At 47.1% G+C, this 22,403-nt stretch overlaps 1 protein-coding gene across 1 annotated transcript in view; it reads left to right on the top strand.

The window, feature by feature from the left end:
- KNL1 (kinetochore scaffold 1) overlaps window positions 1–22,403 on the top strand; it is a 437,074-nt gene that overhangs the window by 48,728 nt on the left and 365,943 nt on the right. The window contains exon 4 of the mRNA XM_082274949.1: window positions 340–399. Within this exon, the coding sequence (XP_082131075.1) occupies window positions 340–399 (60 nt within the window). The remainder of the gene's footprint in view (window positions 1–339; window positions 400–22,403) is intronic.

The raw sequence follows: 22,403 nt of genomic DNA, 5'->3' as shown, positions 1-22,403 counted from the left end.
GTTTTGCTTATGCAGCTTGAGCCACCAGGTGCTCTGTGCAGGCAGTCCCACTGGTTCTGTAGACTCAGTGGCTGAAAAGACACAGCTGCTAATCCTAATTTTTCAGGCTTACAGATGAGCAGCCCCAAACAGTGTTCATTCATAACCACTCAACTGCACACCTGTCAAATTAGGACACATAGCTGTCTACGTTTTTGGACTGCTTACATGCACCCGGTGGCTCAAGCTGCCTACATTTTCCCATTTCCAATCTATGGACCTCAGCACCCTTGTAAATGAGGATGTGTATACTGCACTTCGTGCGCAATTTGTTGTTTGATATGTTTTTATTTCTTTTAGATTCTGAAAGCTCCTAGAAGTCCTCTTAGAGATCTGGGAATTGGCAATGAGCTTCATCAGGTGAGATCAGAGTCCACTAGGCTTAACCAAGTGAAATCTTTAATTTGGTCTGTATTTTTTAACCTCACCCCCTACCCCCAGTTCTCTCCAGGAGTGCACATGGGGGAGAGCATGACACCACCGCCTGGGGCAAAAAATGCAATAGGCCCGAGCTTTCAACAGGGGGGTTCCCCAGCACAGTCCATCAGTATTTGTTTCCTCAACAGAGTAGAAGAGCTCTGCTTGGAGGGGGGGGCTACTACTAATGATTATTTTCCATACGTCTTCTTGCCGTTTGCTGTGCATTTGGAAATACGCAGATGTGAGCGCACTTCACGGTTTCAAAACGCACAGAAAAGCATACGTGTGTTTTGCGTCTCTTTTTTTTTAACCACTTCCCGTCCACGCTATAGCCGGAAGACCACTACAGCACGGACCTTATTTGCCAGGAGGGCGTTTATGTATGTCCTCCCCTGCATGAGCTGCCTGCGCGCTCCCTGCTCTGTGATCAGCGAGTCCATGGGACTCGGCTGATCACAGATCTAAAGAAGGGTCCGGGCCTGGCCCCTTACCCCCGTGATCAGCTGTCAAGCCAATGACAGCTGATTACGTGATGTAAACAGCAGCCGGAGATCGGGCTTTTTTTTTTTTTTTTGATGAGGAAAAAAAAAGCAGTTAAAAAAAAAAACAACCCAGTAGTGATTAAATACCACCAAAAGAAATCTCTATTTATTTCAAAAAAATTATAAAAATTTCATTTGGGTACTGTGTTGCATGACCGCGCAATTGTCATTTAAAGTGCGACAGCACTGAAAGCTGAGAATTGGCCTGGGCAGGAAGGGGGTTTAAGTGCCCAGTAGGCAAGTGGTTAAAAGGATGGCATGGTGTGCATTTTCTTGTGGGTTGCCACTCATGCAGAAAATCGCAAAAGAAAAGTAACGCAAGCACGCGGTTTCATGTGGATTTCCGTGCGTTTGGAAATGCGCGGCTGTAAATAAATGGCAACTCAAACGCAACGTGCATTGCCATTTGTTTTTGAAAATCATGACCAAGCACATATATTTTTCGCTGGTTGCTGCGTGTTTTTAAAATGCATGCAAGGCATGCTTATTTATTTATTTTTTTTTAATATTGCAGTTTGTTCTGCGCTCAAACACGCAGATGCAAATAAATACTAATGCAAGCGAGTCGCATATTGTCGCACGTTTTCCAAGCGCCCAACAAAGTGTGTGTTTTTTCTTGCGAGTTGCCCCCATTTGGAAACGTGCAGATGAAAACAAATGGTAACGTATAATGCGCTTTGCCATGTGTTTTCAAAATGTGTAGTAAAGTGTGTGTGTGTGTGTGTGTGTGTGTGTGTGTGTGTGCGAGTTGCCGTGAATGCGTTGCTATGTATTTTTGAAACTTGCAACAAAGTGCAGGTTTTCTGTGCTGGTTGCATTTGAAAATGCGTAAATGAGAACGCAGCCTAAATGGTAACGCAAGCGTGAACTACATACTACATACTCTAGTACAGGAGTTCCCAAACTGTGGGTCGCGAGCTGCATTTGATTGCGTCGCGCTGAGCCACAAATCACTGAGCGGGGCCTCTTAAGTTGTGCTGTGCGAGACTGCACAAATTACAGAGAGCCAGGGCAGTCAAATCGCGATGGATTCAGGACCCCGCCCATGCAGTTTACGAAGGCTGGTCTGCATTTCCTGCGAGGAGGATACTTGCATCAGTGAGTACGTATGTGGGCTGTTATGTAGGATATGTTCATGGGGTGCAGAGCCAGCTCCTCGGTCCTGCTGATGGCAGTGGTGGTGGCTAGACTGGCGGCAGGATTCTCTCAGCTATAGCGAGCAGCCTCAAGTGTCATAGGAGGACCAGGTGCCCTGGCGGTGTCAGGAGTTTATGGCAGCTTTTGTGACCCCAGTAGAGGATCTGAAGGAGAAGAGCCAGGACACCAAGACCAGCATAGAGCTCCTCATCATGGATACTCTGGGTGAGGTGTGCTGGGCCCTGGAGAGGACATACAGGGGCTTCACCTTCACTGCGGACCGCTGGGAGAGGAAGGAGGGTGAGTTCCATATAGCCTGCTGATCACTGTCCTGGGGTGGTTTATTTCTATTCTCTGCCTGCCTTATACTGTCTATGAGGGTGCTGATTACTTACAACTCCGCTTATATGCACACATGCCACAGGTTTCTCACCCCTCACTTAGAACATCTGGCAAGTGTATTCAATGTGTTTTAAATGTGATGGTGCACTTTTCAATGTGAATATAAACAATTTATATCTTACACACAATAAACATAAATGTTAATGTGACAAGGTGAAAAACAAAAATGATTTTCAAATTAATCTCTTAATCTGTGAACAAAAGTCCCGTGAAGTTCACCCATGTGCAGGTCAAATGAATCGTACATAAAGAAATAAATATTCCTTTAAATCAGGGGCGAGGAACCTTTTTTTTTGCTAAGGGCCATCTGGGTATTTATAAAATCATTCGGGGGCTGTATAAAATTATCAACTTAAAAATGTGCCTGTTATATTTGGTCAAACATTTAATTCACCCCTAATGTGATGGCTGCAACTGCTTCTCTTTGGTGAGATGTGTGATGTTAGCTGGTATTGATGATGATGCTACTCGCAACTGGTTTTAAAGGTTTGCGTCGGTCAGTCTGGAGCGCAGTCGACTCTTTGTGGTGGTAAGTTTTGAAGAGAACTGCTGGTGGGTACAGCTGGCTGGTGGGTATGGCTGGTGGGTACAGCTGGCTGGTACTGCTGGTGGGTACAGCTGGCTCAGGCTGGTACTGCTGTGGGTACTGCTGACACAGGCTGGTACTGTGCTTTAGGTACTGCTGGCTTAGGCTGGTACTGTGCTGTAGGTACTGCTGGCTGGTACTGCTGTGGGTACTGCTGGCTGGTACTGTTGTGGGTACTGCTGACTCTGGCTGGTACTGCTGTGAGTACTGCTGGCTCTGGCTAGTACTGCTGTGAGTACTGCTGGCTCTGGCTGGTACTGCTGGCGGGAAATGCTGGCTTGCAGCGGCACCGCGTTGGAGGAAGAGGCAATGTTTCCTGTATTGATCACAGGCGGAGTTCATTTGATGTCACTCCACTGTGCCTCACTCAGACTGTCAGAACAGAGCCTAAACTATACAGGAAGCATCGGCTCCATTCTGACAGATCAGCTGAGAGACTCAGCTGCATGGGGGGCCAGACCAAATGCCTTTGAGGGCCGCATACGGCCCCCGGGCCTTAGGTTCCCCACCCCTGCTTTAAATGGTGATGATGAAAACAAATATATAGGTGAAAAGTCCAAAAACAAATCAATATGGTGATGACTGATTGAGTGATCCTTCCATCTGGTGAAATGCCTCCTTACCCGGCGGAAAAAAGGTAAGTGCCTGGTAAGAAATTCCTATGATGGTGATATATGTCCTAGTATGCACCTGCCAAACGTGCGCGATCCCACCGGTGAGAAAGCTTATAAATAGCCTCTTACCAGATGATACAGAAAAGACAGCCTCTGGGTCAGTTGAAAAAACTGTAGGCGCTCTTTCTTATCCTTTTTAGAGTATGGATAGATGGCTCGCACATACTCTCGTATACCAAACAGAAGATAGCCTCTCGGTCTCTTTATATACACTTGGATCGTTTCCACGGTATTCCAATGCAGTACATAGAAGGTATAAAGAGGACTGATAGTGCATTACCTTTTTTAAAGATTTTATTGTGAAAAAAGATTGCACTTACATTTACGTGAATGGTATCAGGCAGAAAAATCTTAGTTACAGGCAGAGGATCTCTGTTGTGCCTCGGATCCGGCTGCAGCACGGACTCCGAGTGACGTAATGATGGCACGCCTCCCTTCTGACGCGTTTCCTCCAATAGGGCTTCGACTGAGATGGGAGATAGGCGCGCGCCATCATTTTCGCCTTTTTATGCAGGAACGAAGGATCCTCCAGCTTCCGGTGTCTGCAAAGGATGTTCCAAAACCAGAAGTGTCCTCTAATGTGCCAATTCGCTTCATAATACAGCAATGAAGATAATACCGATACCGATTTATAAATGTTTCCTATATTCTTGCCTTATACTGTCTATGAGGGTTCTGATTACTTACAACTCCGCTTATATGCCACACATGTCACAGGTTTCTCACCCCTCACTTAGAACATCTGGCAAGTGTATTCAATAATAAATTGAAAAGTAGTAAATTGATATTTTTAATTTAACATCCCCCTCCCTTTAAAATATGCATTATTATTATTATTATTATTATTATTATTATTTGCATTTATATAGCGCCAACAAATTCTGTAGCGCTTTACAATATTCAATTACAAGCAAGTGGGTTCCAAAAAATAACTGTATTCAGAAGTGGGTCTCGGCCCAAAAAAGTTTGGGAAGCCCTGCTCTAGTATATAACTTTTTTTTATTTTAAATCTTAACTGCATTCTTAACACAACCCCCCCCAAGAAGAAAAAAGAAAAAAAAAAGAAAACCGCAAAAAAAAAAACACATCTGCCAAGATCGGTATATACTAGAGATCAATATAGTTTTCTCCTAACACATTGCATTGGTCTACCTTTTTAGGGTCTCTGAAAGTCAGTTTTCTAAACTTAAGGAGGTGTGCCTCCAAAAATTCTGATGGCGGCCAGCTGTGCCGGGGCCAACCCCGGAACAGCTAGCCATTGTTCCCAAATACGATCACATTTTCTAGAACTGCCTTTGTTTTGTATGTGAGATATTCACAAAGTAGTGTTGTATTCACTTCCTCAACCCACTTGGAATGACTGGGAGGAGAAGGAGAAAGCCGCTTTCTGGCTAAAAAAAATGCACTCCAAGAATTGCCGTCTGTATATATGTAGAATATTCCTTCCCATTTAAGCAACCAACAATCCTATTTTTGGTTCATAAGGGAGAGTAATATTCTATGTATTAATAGTTAATATTATTATTTTCCAGTATCGAGTACGTTTGGGGCATTTCCATAACATATGAATAAGCGTACCATAATGAATCTTACATCGAGGGCATAACGGAGAATCCCTCCTTTGCCATTTATATAAACGAGTAGGGGTGTGGTATGTATGATGCACAATAAATAACTGTAAGCTTCTGTGTGGATGAGAGGGAGACCCTAGTCACATTTTCCAAAATATTGGACCATTCCTCATTAGACATGGGAACAATATCCTCCTCCCATCCCTTCCTACATGTTAGACATCACATTGGATACTTGATTCAAAAAGGAGCTATATAAAAATGAGTACCTTTTTTTTTTTTTTAATATACTTTCCCAGAAGCCTATACAGTATCACCGGATTAGACAGACTCCAGAGAGAAATCTTTGCCTGTGCAGATATGGCATGTCTTAACTGTGAATATTGGAAAAACAAAACATTTGGAAGTCCAAACTCCATTCTAAGTAACTGAAAATCCTTCAATGTTGTACCCTCGTTTAATTGTGGGATATATCGCAATCCATATTCAGACCAAGTAGAAAAACCTTTCAATTTAAATAATTCAACAAAGTTATAATTATGGAAAAGCCGAGAATATCTCGTATATCCCTCATATTTGAAGTGTTGCTTTGTTTTGATCCACAATCTATTTAGCAGGAGCAATGTAGGACACGCTGTCAATTTCTCCTGCCTCCAGGCACTCCACTACATCTTTATTAGACAAAATAGAGAATATAAAGTGCCTTGCGAAAGTATTCGGCCCCCTTGAACTTTGCAACCTTTTGCCACATTTCAGGCTTCAAACATAAAGATCTAAAACTAATTTTTTTGTGAAAAATCAACAAGTGGGACACAATCATGAAGTGGAACGAAATTTATTGGATATTTCAAACTTTGTTAACAAACTGAAAAATTGGGCGTGCAAAATTATTCAGCCCCCTTAACTTAATACTTTTGTAGCGCCACCTTTTGCTGCAACTACAGCTGTAAGTCGCTTGGGGTATGTCTCTATCAGTTTTGCACATCGAGAAACTGAAATTTTTGCCCATTCCTCCTTGCAAAACAGCTCGAGCTCAGTGAGGTTGGATGGAGAGCGTTTGTGAACAGCAGTTTTCTTTCTTTCCACAGATTCTCGATTGGATTCAGGTCTGGACTTTGACTTGGCCATTCTAACACCTGGATATGTTTATTTGTTAACCATTCCATTGTAGATTTTGCTTTGTTTTGGATCATTGTCTTGTTGGAAGACAAATCTCCGTCCCAGTCTCAGGTCTTTTGCAAACTCCATCAGGTTTTCTTCCAGAATGTTCCTGTATTTGGCTCCATCCATCTTCCCAACAATTTTAACCATCTTCCCGGTCCCTGCTGAAGAAAAGCAGGCCCAAACCATGATACTGCCACCACCATGTTTGACAGTGGGGATGGTGTGTTCAGGGTGATGAGCTGTGTTGCTTTTACGCCAAACATAGTTACATAGTAGGTGAGGTTGAATAAAGACAATAGTCCATCTAGTTCAACCTGTGTAGGTGTGTGTGGCTGTAATCATCTCACATAGCCCTTAATGTCCTGATCCTTGAGATTTAAGTCTAAGAGTCTTTTGAAAGCCACCATACTTCCCGCAGTAACCACCTCTTGTGGTAGAGAATTCCACACTCTTGTAGCCCTAACAGTAAAGAACCCCCCTCGTTGCCTGAGGTTAAAACGCTTCTCCTCTAATCGCATTGTACGTCCTGTCCTCGAGTCCTCATGCAATCCCTTCGAATGAACAGCTTTTTTTCTAAGCTGAGATCCCCATTAATCATCTATCATGTCCCCCTTCAGACGTCTCTTCTCCAGGGAGAATAAATCGAGCGATTGCAGACGCTCTTCATAGTTAAGATCCTCCAATCCCCTAATCAGTTTAGTTGCCCTTCTCTGGACTCTCTCCAGCTCCAACACATCCCTCCTGAGGACTGGCGACCAGAACTGGACAGAATTCTCCAGATGTGGTCGGACCAGAGTTTTATAAAGTGGAAGGATTATAGTCTTATCTCTGGAATACATCCCTTTTTTATGCATGCTAATAATCTGCTGGCTTTGGCAGCTGCCGCTTGACATTGCATGCTGTTGCCTAATCTATCATCAACCAAGACTCCCAGATCCTTCTCCATTTTTGATTCCTCCAAGAGTTCCTCTCCTAACGTGTATTGTGTTTTTATGTTTTTAGTCCCCAAGTGCAAAACCTTACACTTCTCCACGTTAAACCTCATTTGCCATGTCGTTGCCCACTCCGTTATATTGTCCAGGTCATTCTGTAGGATATCTGCTTCATGCTGTGCAGTAATTGCCCTGCCCAATTTTGTGTCATCTGCAAAAACTGATAACGAACTACTGATCCCGTCCTCAATGTTGCTTATGAATAAATTGAACAAGGTTGGTCCCAGGACTGAGCCCTGGGGCACCCCGCTTACTACCTCAGACCAGTCTGAGTATGCGCTGTTTATTACCACCCTTTGGACACGGCCTTTTAGCCATTTCCGTATCCAAGAGCAAACCCTGCCCCTGCTGTCGATTCCTGCAGACCTTATTTTATACATTTTTAAGTGCTTGTGGGGAACTTTTTCAAACGCCTTAGCGAAATCCAAGTACACCACATCCACTGGTCTGCCCCTATCTAGCCCACAGCTCACCTCCTCGTAGAATGCTAAGAGATTGGTTTGACAAGAACGCCCATTTGTAAACCCGTGCTGATTACTGCTGATGTTGTTGTCTTTAGCAAACTCTACGATATAGTCCCTTATCATCCCCTCCAGAAGTTTACATACTATTGATGTTAAACTGACAGGCCTATAATTTCCCGGGATATGCCTCTGGCCCTTTTTGAATATCGGACTTGCATTGGCTTTCTTCCAATCCCCTGGTACATCTCCTGTCCTAATACTGTCAGCAAAGATCAGGAACAGTGGTCTAGATATAACCTTACTGAGTTCCTCGAGTACTCTCGGATGTACGCCATACGGGCCTGGTGATTTGTTTGTGTTAAGTTTATCCAGTCTTTCCCTGATTTCACCCTCTGTTAGCCATAGTGGCAAGTCCTGTGTATTACTACTAACCATACAGTCATGGTCATTGTACCCCTCCTTTTCCTGTGTAAAGACTGACGAGAAAAAAGCATTCAGCACGGTTGCTTTTTCAGTGTCCTCTGTAACCATCCTCCCATCATCGTTCCTCCCATCATCGTTAATTATGTGTGCAATATGCTCTGCCTTAGTTTTTTTGCTGTTTGATATATTTAAAGAATTTCTTTTGTTTTTTTTTTTTTTTACTATCCTCCGCTATTTGTCTCTTAAAGTTGATTTTAGCCATCTTGTTTACTTTTCTTTTTTGCCTCCTTGTATTTCTCGAAAGCCGATACTATGCCCTCTGATTTATATTTCTTGAAGGCCAATTTTTTTCCCCGAACAAGTTTTTTGACGCTACGGTTTAGCCAGCCAGGTTTGGCTTTGTCTCTTCTAAATTTATTTCCCAAAGGAATGCACTGCAAGATGCATTTGCTTAATATGTTCTTAAAGCATTCCCATTTATCCTCAGTGGTCAGTGATACCAGGGTTTGGTCCCAGTTTACCCTTTCCATCAATGAGTACAATTTTGAAAAGTTTGCCCTTCTGAAATTTAGGGTTCTTATGTTCCCCACTTGCCTTGTTATATTGTTATTTATACTAAATGTGATCATCCTGTGATCGCTAGAGCCCAGGTTGTCCTGGACTCCTACCTGTGAGATTATGTCTGGGTCATTAGTGATCAATAGATCCAGGACTGTGTTTTCTCTGGTAGGGGAATCCACCAACTGTGACATGTAATTATCCAGTAAGGTTTCCGTGAATAGACGTTAACCTAACGTTTTGCATTGTTGCCAAAAAGTTCGATTTTGGTTTCATCTGACCAGAGCACTTTCTTCCACATGTTTGTCTCCCAGGTGGCTTGTGGCAAACTTTAAACAACACTTTTTATGGATATCTTTAAGAAATGGCTTTCTTCTTGCCACTCTTCCATAAAGGCCAGATTTGTGCAGTATACGACTGATTGTTGTCCTATGGACAGAGTCTCCCACCTCAGCTGTAGATCCCTGCAGTTCATCCAGAGTGATCATGGGCCTCTTGGCTGCATCTCTGATCAGTCTTCTTGTATGAGCTGAAAGTTTAGAGGGACGGCCAGGTCTTCGTAGATTTGCAGTGGTCTGATACTCCCATTTCAATATTATCGCTTGCACAGTGCTCCTTGGGATGTTTAAAGCTTGGGAAATCTTTTTGTATCCAAATCTAGCTTTAAACTTCTCCACAACAGTATCTCGGACCTACCTGCCTGGTGTGTTCCTTATTCCTCATGATGCTCTCTGCGCTTTAAATGGACCTCTGAGACTATCACAGTGCTCTCTGCGCATTAAATGGACCTCTGAGACTATCACAGTGCAGGTGCATTTATACGGAGACTTGATTACACAGAGGTGGATTCTATTTATCATCATTAGTCATTTAGGTCAACATTTGATCAGAGATCCTCACTGAACTTCTGGAGAGAGTTTGTTGCACTGAAAGTAAAGGGGCTGAATAATTTTGCACGCCCAATTTTTCAGTTTTTTATTTGTTAACAAAGTTTGAAATATAGTATTAAATGCCTAGAATAATCCATTTATAAATGGTACCAACTTCCAGATAGTAGACAATATAAAAAAATTGGGGTAATGGGATAAGAGACCTCAAACTCCCCAATTAAGTTGGTCGGCTTCTTATGCTCCATGCAGAGAGGATATTTGCGAGGCGATCCACTAGGACCTTTCTCCCCTGAGCTATTAGGGGTGTTCTGAGATGAAATCGGCCATCCTCTGGTTGGGTGGGCTGGTTCTATTCACATATATACTTGCGTAATTTAAGCAACCAGGGAAACCATCCTATTGTTAGACTCCTGCTAGACCAATTCAGCCTCACTCGAGTCTCCAGGTTACATCATACCTTTCTAAATGGCCCTTGTTTATACATTACCTCTGTGATTTCCTCGAACCCTCTCTGCATGGTTTAAGCATTGCTTTATCCACTTGAAGGTCTCCCATACCCGCCGGTGAGACCTTATCGATGATTCTGCTTTCTCCATCTGGCATACTTTGCTCCATGGTGACTTCAGAATCGTTTTTTAAAAAAAATTGTTGTTTCTCCTGAAGAAGCGGCTCAGTCCGCGAAACATGTAGAGAAAAAGTCGTGGAGATATTCTGACTACTCTCCACAGCTTTGTTCATTCCTAAAACCATTATCAGTCATTTTGATTGTATGTAATTGTTGGCAATTTTTTGTCATTGTGCATATTTGTTGGTTCTGTTTTTATATTAAATAAAGAAATGTCTTTTTAAATAATGATATCTCAATTTTATAACATTAGTTATTGGTACCCCAAAATCCAGAATATTCCCCACTCCCCCCCATCCCCCTTTCCTATTGCGTACCTCTTTAACTGGGGAGTTTGAGGTCTCTCTTATCCCATTACCCCGATTTTTTTTTGATGAAGTTTGAAATATACAATAAATTTCCACTTCATGATTGTGTCCCACTTGTTGTTGATTCTTCACAAAAAATTAGTTTTATATCTTTGTTTGAAGCCTGAAATGTGGCAAAAGGTAGCAAAGTTCAAGGGGGCCGAATACTTTCGCAAGGCACTGTAATCTCCCTGTTTGGCTCCCGACTCAACATTTCCCCAACCTGCTAAATGCTGAAGCTGGGCAACCATATAATATAAGGATTAGGTTACTGCAAGACCTCCAGCCTCATTCATTTCCTGTAGCTTTTCCAGTTTAATACGGGGAATTTCTTTCCTCCAAATCAACGTACGAAATAAGGTATTGCACCTCCTAAAAATATGTATAGGTATCCATACAGGGGCATTATGTAGAGCATACAACAATTGTGGATTCCAGATAATTTGAATCAGGTTGCAACGATCCACTACCGAGAGAGGTAGTTTAAGCCAACTGGTGGTTTGCTCCTTGAATTTAGCCAATAGAGGTTCAATATTGAGTTTGACATAATTATAAAGGTTGGAATGGACAACAATACCCAAATACCGACTGTTCCACTACTCGGATCTGAGATACCATTGGCGGCAGTGGAGCAGTGAGGTGATCTAAGGGTAATAACAGATTTATCCCAATTAATTTTGAATCCAGAATAGGATCCAAAGATTTGTATAAGTGTCATCAGTGATGTCAAAGACCTATCTGTATCTCCCAAGAATATAATAGCATCATCTGCATATAATGCTATTTTTTCTTCTATCCCCTCTACGGAAACCAGTAATATGGGGATGTGCCCTAAATGGCTGCTGCTAGTGGTTCTACCGCAAGGGCAAATAGTAATGGGGATAAAGGGCATCCCTGTCTTGTCCCCTGATAAAGTGTAAATGAGGAAGAAAGTGTAGTATTTACCCTGATACAAGCTTCAGGGGCTCTATATAATAATTTATTCCATGATATAAATGAATCCCCTAATTTAAATTTCTCCAATACCGACCATAAATAATGCCATTCCCTACTATGAAATGCCTTAGCGGCGTCTAAAGATAAAACCGATTTATGTCCCTGATTAGTGACGGATATTTGTTGATCTGGATGTATAATTTTGCTTACGATTTTTGACAGTCGTATAGCAAAGACCTTAGTGAGTAACTTTAAATCAGTTGTTAATAAGGAGATAGGTCTATATGATTCAGGACATTCAGGGTTCTTCCCAGGTTTCAATAGTAGCACCACCACCGCCTCATACATTGAGCTCGGTAGTGAGCCACATTTTTGGGCTTCTAAGAAAGTATCCAAAAGTTCTGGCAATAATATGCCTTCAAATTTCTTGTATAGTTCCATCGGTAAACCATCAATACCAGGGGTCTTAGAATTTGTTAAAGTGGCCAAGGCACTCCGCAGTTCCTCCAATGTAATGGGGGCATTCAAATTCTGCCTGTCCACCTCCCCAACTGTTGGTAGGGATACACCGTCTAGAAACCGTATTAGGTCTGGGCTGGTATAGGATACCTTAGAGGAGTAAAGGTCCTGGAAATAGGACCTGAACTCCTGTATAATAAATGGGGTGTCACTAACCATCTCCCCCATACCTGTCATTATCCTATGTACTACCGCAGATGGACGCTGTGCTTTAGAAATAATGGGTAACCTATGTCCTGTCCGCTCCCCCTCCTCAAAAAATGCTTGTGACGAGAAGAAGAATCTTTTATTAGATGCCTGTTGAAGCTGTACCTCCCTATATACCTTTTTGTGCCATTGTCCATTTATATTCTGTATCTGTAGAGGGTGCCTGTATAAAGTTGCTTTCCGCTCTATCTACTTCCTCAGCAGCATTAGTTACCCCTCTTCTAGAATTAGTTTTAATATTAGAGACTTCACGTATACATAGGCCTCTAATAAATGCTTTTAACGTATCCCATACAATACCTGAAGTAGCTGAGTGCCTGTTATCAATCAAGAAATTCTCCAATAGAATGCGAAAACCCTCCTCGTTAGTGAACAGAGATAACCAGAAAGGATTACGTTTCCAACCAACAGATAATCTGTGGGAGGAAAAATGCATCACCACCAGTAGTGGTGAATGATCCGAAAGACCTCTAGCCAAATAGGATACTTCCGGGGTAAAGGTCTTAGTCCACTCGGAACCCAATGCCAGATCAATGCGCGAGAGAGAAGAGTGTCAAGGAATGGCATGAAAACTGAGCTTCCAAAGGATATTTACACCTCCACAAATCCACTAAACCTATTTCCCTTAAATAGTTAGCAAAAGGTGTAGGTAGTCTAGGACCTTGAAGACAATATTTCTCTTACGTCCTCCCGACAGTCGCCGCCCCTTCATATTCGTCACCAATGGGTTATTGACCTTTGCTCCGTAGGAGTGGCTAGACAACAGAATATGTTAATATCAAAGCTTTTAGCATACCCCACCCCCAGGGGGTGGTCCCCTCAATCAATACCCTCCTGCTTCCTGCATTCCAACCTCAGTTTCATTCGTCTAGCTCAGGAGTAGGTTAGACGTTTCCTGTGCTGGGGCTTTTCAGCCTCAGCGTCTTCTCTCTTTTTTTGATTTTATTTGGAGTTTTTTTTTTTCTCTTTCTTCCTTTTAGCTGTTTATTTTCAGCTCTAGTCAGGTCTTCTGATGAAGATGATCGTGCGGTGCTGGGTCTCGGGCTGGCCTCCCTGGTTATCCGGGGTTCAGGGCCAGTGGCTTCCCACTGAAAATACAAAGCATTTTCAGTGTTTGATCGACCGCCCTGGTCGTAAGGGGCAGCAAAGCCTAGCCATCATGGATGCCTAATATCAGCATGAGTTCCGGGATTGAGGCAGCCTGAGGACCAGGTTCCGAGCGCAGGAAAAGGGGGTGCTGTATAGCACTTATCTTTTTTGGAATTTATACCAGTGGCTTCCCAGCCTGCCATCGAGCGTTCAGCTAGGTTTCCCTGGCAAATATGAACAACCCATCCCTGTCCGCTGCAGGGATGCTGCGGTGAGGTGGCTACCTCACTGGACGCCATGCGGTTTCGCACCGCAATTCCACTGCGTCCTGGCTGCGACTCTCCCTGTCCTTGGTGCAGCGGTTTGATCGCTTGTGCAGGCTCCCCACGCCATCCGGATGGTAAGTGTATTTCTGTGTGGGGACCTGTCTGTCTTGGGTGTCAGTCTGGGACTGTGGGACCCTGCATGTCGGTGCATAATGCTGAGCTCCCTGTCAGTATAGCTGCTCTCTGTGGGCTGCAAGGGGGGGGGGGGCTCTCCTGCTCTGCTCTGTGTAACAGGCTGTGTGCTGTGAAGGACATGCTTGTGTAAGACATGTTGTGGGCATACTGTGCGGCGACCGCTACTGCGGTCCGTCATTTTTTTGTGACAATTTTGTGGTGACCGACCCTGTGTGGTGAGAGCGCCGTTTTGGCGCCAAACGCCGCCATTTTGGCGCCAAACGCGGCGCCAATCGTGCGGGCCACATGTCAGTGTTTCTGCCTCTATAGCCTCGGCCGGCGGCCATGTTTGTGTAGCCTTACATAGGCTTTATGAGGGCGGTCAGTCTCGCATCACTTCCTTTTGCTCTGAGGACAGCGATCGATGAAGCAGCAGCCTGTGTGACCTCTCCAGGTTTTACCTTCCATTCCTGTATTCCTTGCCTTTGTATTCCTAGCCCGGTGGGTCAGTGTGTTTCTGTGAGTGCGGTGAGTGATCGCCGCGGCCTTAAAGGGGCAGTACTTCTTTTTTTCCTAAATTACTGGGGCATGGATTCTCAGGAAAGCAAGTTTCCTCCCTCCTTGGTAGGGGGCCAGGGGGCTGCTGCTGCTTCCCCTGAGGGGGGCTGATCTGGCTGCTATTGTGGCTAACCTTGCTGCTCAGGTGCAGATGCTGGTGGCTGATCGTTCCACGAAAAGGCCCAGGGTGTCCATTTCCTCTGATTCAGAGGGCGATGGGGATGCTATGGCTGGTGTGCCCTTCTCAGGGTCTCGTTCTTCTTTAGACCTTGCGGGGTGTGAAGGGGAGGCTGAGGTGGAAGGGGTTGATAATTCTCCCCCTGGCTCGTCCGAAGAGCTTGCAATCATGGACAAGTTGGTTGCTTCTATCAAACAAACGCTGCATTTGGAGGATGAACCATGTCCTCCTGCTTTGATGTCCTCTTATGGGACACAGAAAACGCAAAATGTCGCAGGTTTTTTCCTTGCTCTACGGAATTTCAGCGCGCTGTTGAGGAGCAATGGCGCAACATAAAGAAACCTTTTGCTGTGCCGAGTAGGTTCAAGCTGCGTTTATCCTTTTACACCGGCTACTGATGAGCGTTGGTGTGTGCCGCCTCAGGTGGATCACGCGGTGGCGATTTTGAATAAATCCACTGCGATTCCTGCTGAGGATACCCCGGTGTTCCGGGACCCTACGGACAGGAGATTGGAGTCTCTGGCCCGTCACTCTTATACGGTTGCGGGCTCTATGCTGAAGCCTATTTTTGCTTCCATTATGGCAGCCCAGGCTATTGCCGATTGGACGCAGGTGCTCAGGCGCGCTCTGGTGGCTGACTCTGCTTCGCCGTCGACATTGGCTATGGTGGATCAGATTCATCAGGGTGTCATGTATTTGTGTGATGCGGACCTAGATATGGTCCCTTTGGCTGCGCGTCTGCAGAGTGTGGCGGTGTTGAACCGCCGCCTGATCTGGCTGAAATGTTGGTCTGTTGACCAATCTTCTCGCAAGACTTTGGCTAATTTGCCTTACGCGGGCTCTCGCCTTTTTGGCGAATCCTTGGATACTCTGATCAAGGGTGTTTCTGGGGGTAAGAGTACTCTTTTTTGCCCCAGTCTCACAAGTCTAAGTTTGTTCGCGGTAAGAAGAATGCTTCGTTTAGGCCCTCTCAGGGGTCCTTTCGTGCCTTTCGGTCGCACTATAAGGGTAAGCCCTTCAAGGGACAAGGCTCCCAGAAGAAGCCGTGGGCAGGTAAGCAGAAGTCCGGCCAGTCCGGGTCCGCTGCCCATAACAATGCGGCCTGAAGGGGGCGCCCTCACCCAGTTCTGGGGTGGGGGGACGTTTGCTCGGTTTTCTTCAACCCTGGCTGGCCCGCGTTCAGGACAGGTGGGTTCAGGAAATCGTTCGATCTGGATACAAGATCGAGTTTCTCGGCCGGCGGGCAGATTTTTTCCCTCAAATCTTCAGCTGTCTCCGCAGCGCTTGCGGGATCTGCACCTGGCGGTGCGGGACCTGCGGGCTCAGGGAGTGGTGGTTCCGGTGCCTCATCGGGACAGATTTCGGGGGTTCTATTCAAATCTGTTCACTGTGCCCAGAAAGGAGGGCAAGGTACGTCCGATTCTGGACTTAAAAGCTCTGAACCGCTTTGTGCGGGTTCGCAAGTTCCGCATGGAATCCCTGCGCTCGGTGGTGGCTGCCCTGGTTCCGGGGGAATTCATGGCCTCCATCGACTTGAAGGATGCGTACCTTCACATTCCCATTTTCGAGGGTCACCAGCAGTACCTTCGATTCGCCATTGCGGAGGATCACTACCAATTCGTGGCGTTGCCCTTTGGTCTCGCCTCGGCTCCGCGGGTTTTCACCAAGGGGCTTGCGCCGGTTCTGGCTTTGTTGAGAGCCCAGGGCATCTCGATCCTGGGGTATCTGGACGACATTCTGGTTCGGTCTGCGACCAGTCAGGGCCTGGTGAACGACCTGTCCGTCACGATGCAGACTCTGCAAGAGTTCGATAAATTTTCCAAAGTCGACGCTGTGTCCGTCGGTTCGTCTCCCTTACCTGGGAATGATCCTGGACTCTGTTCAGGCGAAGGTCTTCCTGCCGGAAGACAAGCTCCGGAAGCTTCGAGAAGAAGTCGGGTCCCTCAGGGACGTTCAGTGTTCGTCCCTCCGGACGTGCATGAGGTGTCTGGGACTGATGGTCTCGGCTTTCGAGGCGATACCCTTTGCCCAGTTTCACACGCGGGGTCTCCAAAGGGAGATTCTGGCCAGGTGGGACGGACGACCGCAATCTCTGGATCTCCAGATTTCGTTGTCATCGCACCAGAAGGGACCTTCTGTGGTGGCTCCAGTCCTCGGCGGTGTCGGGGGGGCAAGTCCTTTCGCCCTTGCTCGTGGACTGTGATCACCACGGATGTCAGCCTGTCGGGCTGGGGTGGTGTTTTGGGCGTTCTGTCTGCCCAGGGAACTTGGTCAGAGGAGGAGTCCTCCCTTCCGATCAACATTCTGGAATTGCGAGCAATAAATCTCTGCCTTCGGCGTTGGTCGGACAGGCTGCAGGGCCGTCCGGTTCGGGTGCAGACGGACAATGCCACAGCGGTGGCCTACATCAACCACCAAGGGGGCACCAGGAGTGCCCGAGCGGCTCGGGAAGTAGCCGACATTCTGTCTTGGGCCGAGACGCACGTCCCGGCAATATCTGCTGTTCACATTCCGGGGGTGGAAAACTGGCAGGCGGATTATCTGAGCCGCCAGACCCTGGACCAGGGAGAATGGTCCCTTCACCCGGATGTCTTTCTGATGTTGTGCGAGAAGTGGGGGTCCCCAGATGTGGACCTGTTCGCATCTCGTCTGAACAACAAGGTGGAAAGGTTCGTGGCAAGAACGCGCGATCCTCGGGCAGACGCCTCAGACGCGTTGGTGGCGCCCTGGCATCAGTATCGTCTGATGTATGCCTTTCCACCGATTCAGCTGCTGTCCAGGTTCCTTCGGAGGCTGGCCTCGGAACCGAAAAAGGTGATTCTGGTGGCACCAGACTGGCCTCGCTGGTCTTGGTACGCAGACCTCGTGAATCTGGCGGTCGACGCTCCATGGCGTCTGCCTCTTCGAGACGATCTCCTGTCTCAAGGGCCGATATTTCATCCTGCTTTACAGTCGGTGGCTTTGACGGCCTGGCTGTTGAAACCCAGATCCTGAAGGATAGGGGTCTATCCCCTGAGGTCATTCACACCTTGATTAAGGCTAGAAAGTCCTCTTCGGGGAAGGTTTACTACCGTACTTGGAAGGCCTATTTTGCCTGGAGTCCAGGGGGTATTCCCCTCGTTCATACTCGGTATCAAGGGTGTTGGCTTTCCTTCAAACGGGCGTGGACCAGCGTTTGGCGTTGGCCACGGTTAAGGGTCAGATTTCTGCTCTGGCCGTTCTCTTTCAGCGCCCTGTGGCGTCTAGTTCTTTAGTTGGCACCTTTGTTCAAGGGGTGCGGCATCTGGTCCCTCCTAGGAGGGAGCTTTTGCCTCCATGGGACTTGAATCTTGTTCTGTCCGTGTTGCAACATGCTCCCTTTGAAAAAATCAGGGAGATCTCGTTGTCTATGTTGTCCAAGAAGGTCGCCTTTTTGGTGGCAATCACCTTGGCTCGTAGGGTGTCGGAGCTGGCTGCCTTGTCCTGCAGATCTCCGTATTTGGTGGTTCATTTGGATAAGGTGGTCTTGCGTCCTAACCCGTCTTTCCTTCCGAAGAGGATCTCGGAATTTCACCTCAATGAGGACATTGTTCTGCCTTCGCTTTGCGCAAAGCCTAAACATCCAAAGGAAGTGGCTTTGCATTCCTTGGATGTTGTTCGGGCGATCAGGGTTTACCTGTCATCGACTGAATCCTTTCGCAAGACGGATTCTCTATTTGTCCTTCCAGAGGGACCTCGGAAGGGCATGGCGGCGTCGGCTTCTACCATCGCCAAATGGATCAGACAGACCATTGAGCAGGCCTATGCTTTGAAGGGAAAAGTTCCCCCCATGCCTGTGAAGGCGCACTCTGCAAGATCTCTGAGTACGTCTTGGGCCTGTCATCATCGGGCTTCTGTGGCCCAGGTGTGTAAGGCGGCGACTTGGTCGTCCGTTCACACCTTTTCAAAATTCTACAAGGTGGATGTTCAGGCATCCGCAGATGCTTCCTTTGGCCGCAAAGTTCTTAGTGCGGCAGTGCCTTAGGGTCCCTGGCTGGGGTCCTTGGCTGTTGGGGTATTTTTACCCCTGGGTTACTTGTTCTTTCCTGGGTTGTTGCTCCTGTTGAGCAAGTTTTTTTCATTTTGTCCAGTTGGTTTCCTTCCTTTGGTAAGGTTCCTTTCTCTGATGTGGGTATTGCGTTGCTTTAGGCGCGGCTGCCTTTTTTCCCACCCCTCATGTCTACACTGCTTTGGGACGTCCCATTGGTGACGAATATGAAGGGGCGGCGACTGTCGGAGGACGTAAGAGAAAACTGAATTTTTGTAAAATCTTACCTGTAAAATTCCTTTCTCTGAGTCCTCCGACAGTCGCCGCCCCGCCCCTCTTTTGGGGTTTTGTTTATGTACTCTACTGCTATGCTACTGAAACTGAGGTTGGAATGCAGGAAGCAGGGAGGTATTGACTGAGGGGCCCACCCCCTGGGGGTGGGGTATGCTAAAAGCTTTGATATTAACATATTCTGTTGTCTAGCCACTCTTACGGAGAAAAGGTCAATAACCCATTGGTGACGAATATGAAGGGGCGGCGACTGTCGGAGGACTCAGAGAAAGGAATTTTACAGGTAAGATTTTACAAAAATTCCGTTTTTTTTTTTAAGAAGATCCAGTGACGGATCTATCACATTATTAAAGTCACCTATATCCATTATTGAGGTTTGAGGGTAATTAGAGACAAACCTTGACAGGCACTGCAGCACTCCCTCATACAGTCTACACCAATGGGGTATTGACTTCCTCTCCACAGGAGTAGCTAGGCATTAGACTTGTTAAAAACAAAAGCATTTAACATAGACACACCCATGGGGGCTGTCCCACTGGTCATTACCCCGCTGCAGTAGCCATCCCAACTCAGTTTGGTAGCATAGCAGTAAGTGTACAAGAAAACCCCAAAAGAGGGGGTTTTCAGCTTGTCTTCTGCCTAGCGTTAGGAGTAGATAGGCTTCCCTGTGCTGGGGCTACAGTCTCAGCCTTCTAATCTTTTCTTTTGATTTTTATTTGCAAGAATGTCAGTTTTTTTTCTTTGCTTTACTAGCTGTTTATTTTGTCAGCTTTCGTTTAGTCGGATCATCGGACGTAGATGGATTTTGCGGAGCTGGGAATCTGACTGGCAGCCCTGGCTCTCCAGGGCAGAGGGTCAGATGGATCCCCAGCCCGCCATCGAGCGTTCAGCTATGGTTCGCCCTGGCACTAAGAACGACCCATCCCTGTTCGCAGCAGGGATGCAGCCTGTGAGGTGGCTACCTCACGGGACACATCTGCGGTTCAGTGCTGCAGTGTCCTGCGCTTTGGCTGACGGCATTCCCTGTCATCTGAGGACAGAGGCTTTCCGTTTTTCATAGAGGCATCCCACGCCATCCGGTACAGGTAAGTACTTTGTGTGGGGCTTCTGTTTGGAGTGGCAGTCCTGTGTGCTGTGTGTCCCCTCATGTCTGTGCATTTGTGGGGCTCCCTGATGTGATCCCTGCGGGGGTCTTTTTTATTGCACTGCTGGCGCTGTGTGGGTTTGGGGGCCCCTCTCCTGTGTCACTTTGGTGTTTGGAGGTGCAGACAGTGTGTGCCGCGGCCGCTGCGGGTAAAAACCGCGCGGTCCGTCATTTTAGGTGTGGGCAGCATGTCTGGCTTCACTGTGGGCTTTTGCAACCGCTTGCTATGTAGTGGCATCTTGTGTGTGGCAGAACAATCTTTCCGAGCACATGTTGGCGGCCATCTTGCCGAAGCCTCCCATTCCTTCCTATGGGCAGCCATTTTCCCTTAGCCTGCAGCATATAGTTCAGTCCCTGGCGACCTCACTTCCTTTTCCTCTGGAGCAGCGATCGGTGTGGTAACACTCTGTGGGGCTCTGCAGACTGTCCTTTCCATATTTGCTCAGTTTCTTATCCTTTCTGGCTCAGTTTTGTCCCTGTAGGGGGTCTGTGTACACAGTATATATAGCATGTATATAGCGCTGGGCTGCGGGGTCCGCAGCGCTCTTAAAGGGCCGGTACCTTTTACATTGTGTTTTCTGCAATGGAATCTCAGGACAGCAAATTCCCCCCCAGCCTTGGTGGGAGAACCCAGTTCTGCTGAACCCCCCGTTCTACCTAATTTGGCCGCTGTGGTGGCGACTTTAGTGTCCAAAATGGAGGTGCTGATTACTGAACGAGCTGCTAGAAAAAGGCCTAGGATCTCTTTCTCTTCTGATTCAGATGGGGATATGGCTGCTGTGGGTGGCGTGCCCTTGTCGGGGTCTCCCTCTTCTCAGGACCCCCTGGGGTCTGAGGGGGAGGCGGAGGTGGAGGGGGTAGATGATTCTCCCCCGGGGTCGCCTGAACGCGCAGCTATGGATGTGTTGATTTCTTCTGTTAAAGACTCACTACATTTGGAGGATGAGCCCAATCCTCCGGCATTGTCCTCCTTTGGTACACATAGGTCCCGCAAGTTGGCGCAGGTGTTTCCCTGGCCCGCTGAATTTCATCACACGGTGAATAAACAATGGCGCAGTTTGAAACGCCCTTTCACGGTGCCTAAACGGTTTCAACTGCTCTACCCCTTTGCGCCTTCTACGGATTCACGCCGGTGTGTGGCTCCCCAGGTGGATCACACTGTGGCCGTACTGAACAAGGCTACTTTGGTTCCCACTGAGGATACCCCGGTGTTCCGGGATCCTACGGACAGGAGGTTGGAGTCTCTTGCCCACCATGCCTACATGGTGGCGGGTTCCATGCTCAAACCTATTTTCGCTTATGTCATGGTGGCTCAGGCGATGGTGGATTGGACTAAGGTGCTTAGACGCACACTAGTGTCTGAGTCTGCCCCACCTGCTACGCTGGACATGGTGGACCAAATTCATCAAGGGGTCATGTATTTGTGCGATGCGGCCTTGAATGAGGCCCCTTTGGCTGCGCGCCTATCTAGTGTTGCGGTACTTAACCATCGACTGATCTGGCTGAAGAGCTGGTCGGCTGACCAGACATCACTTAAAATGGTGGCTGATTTTCCCTATGCAGGGTCTCGCCTTTTTGGCAAGGCTTTAGATACCTTGGTGAATGGAGTCACTGGGGGCAAGAGCACTCTGCTGCCCCAGAATCCAAAGAACAAGCCTTTTCGCGGCAAGCGGGGTCCCGCCTTTAGACCCAATTAGGGGTCCTTTCGTGCCTCCAAGACACAAAACAAGGGCAAGCCCTTCAAGGTCCAAGGTGGCCAGAAAAAGCCCTGGGCGGGCAAGCAAAAGTCTGGCCATGGCAGTGCAGCGGCTCAATCCGCCTCTGCCTGAAGGGACGCCCTCACCCGTTTCAGGGGTGGGGGGACGTTTGCGCGGTTTCCTCCAACCGTGCTCCGAATTCCGGACAGGTGGGTTCAGGAAATCATTTGATCAGGATACAAGATCGAATTCCTTTCGCGGCCGGCGGACAGATTATTTCCCTCAAATCTTCATTTGACCCCAGGGCGCCTACAGGACCTGCATCAAGCAGTGCAGGATCTCCTTGCCCAGGGGGTGATTGTCCCGGTGTCTCATCGGGACAGGTTTCGGGGGTTTTACTCGAAATCTGTTCAGTGTGCCCAGAAAGGAGGGCAAGGTACGTCCGATCCTGGAATTGAAAGCTCTGAACCGCTATGTTCGAAAATTTCCGTATGGAATCCCTCC

The sequence above is a fragment of the Pelophylax lessonae genome (genome assembly GCF_965119305.1).
Source record: "Pelophylax lessonae genome assembly, chromosome: 13".
Taxonomy (NCBI): domain Eukaryota; kingdom Metazoa; phylum Chordata; class Amphibia; order Anura; family Ranidae; genus Pelophylax; species Pelophylax lessonae.
The sequence above is the reverse complement of the archived record's forward strand: the minus strand, read 5'-3'. Positions and strand labels throughout refer to the sequence as shown.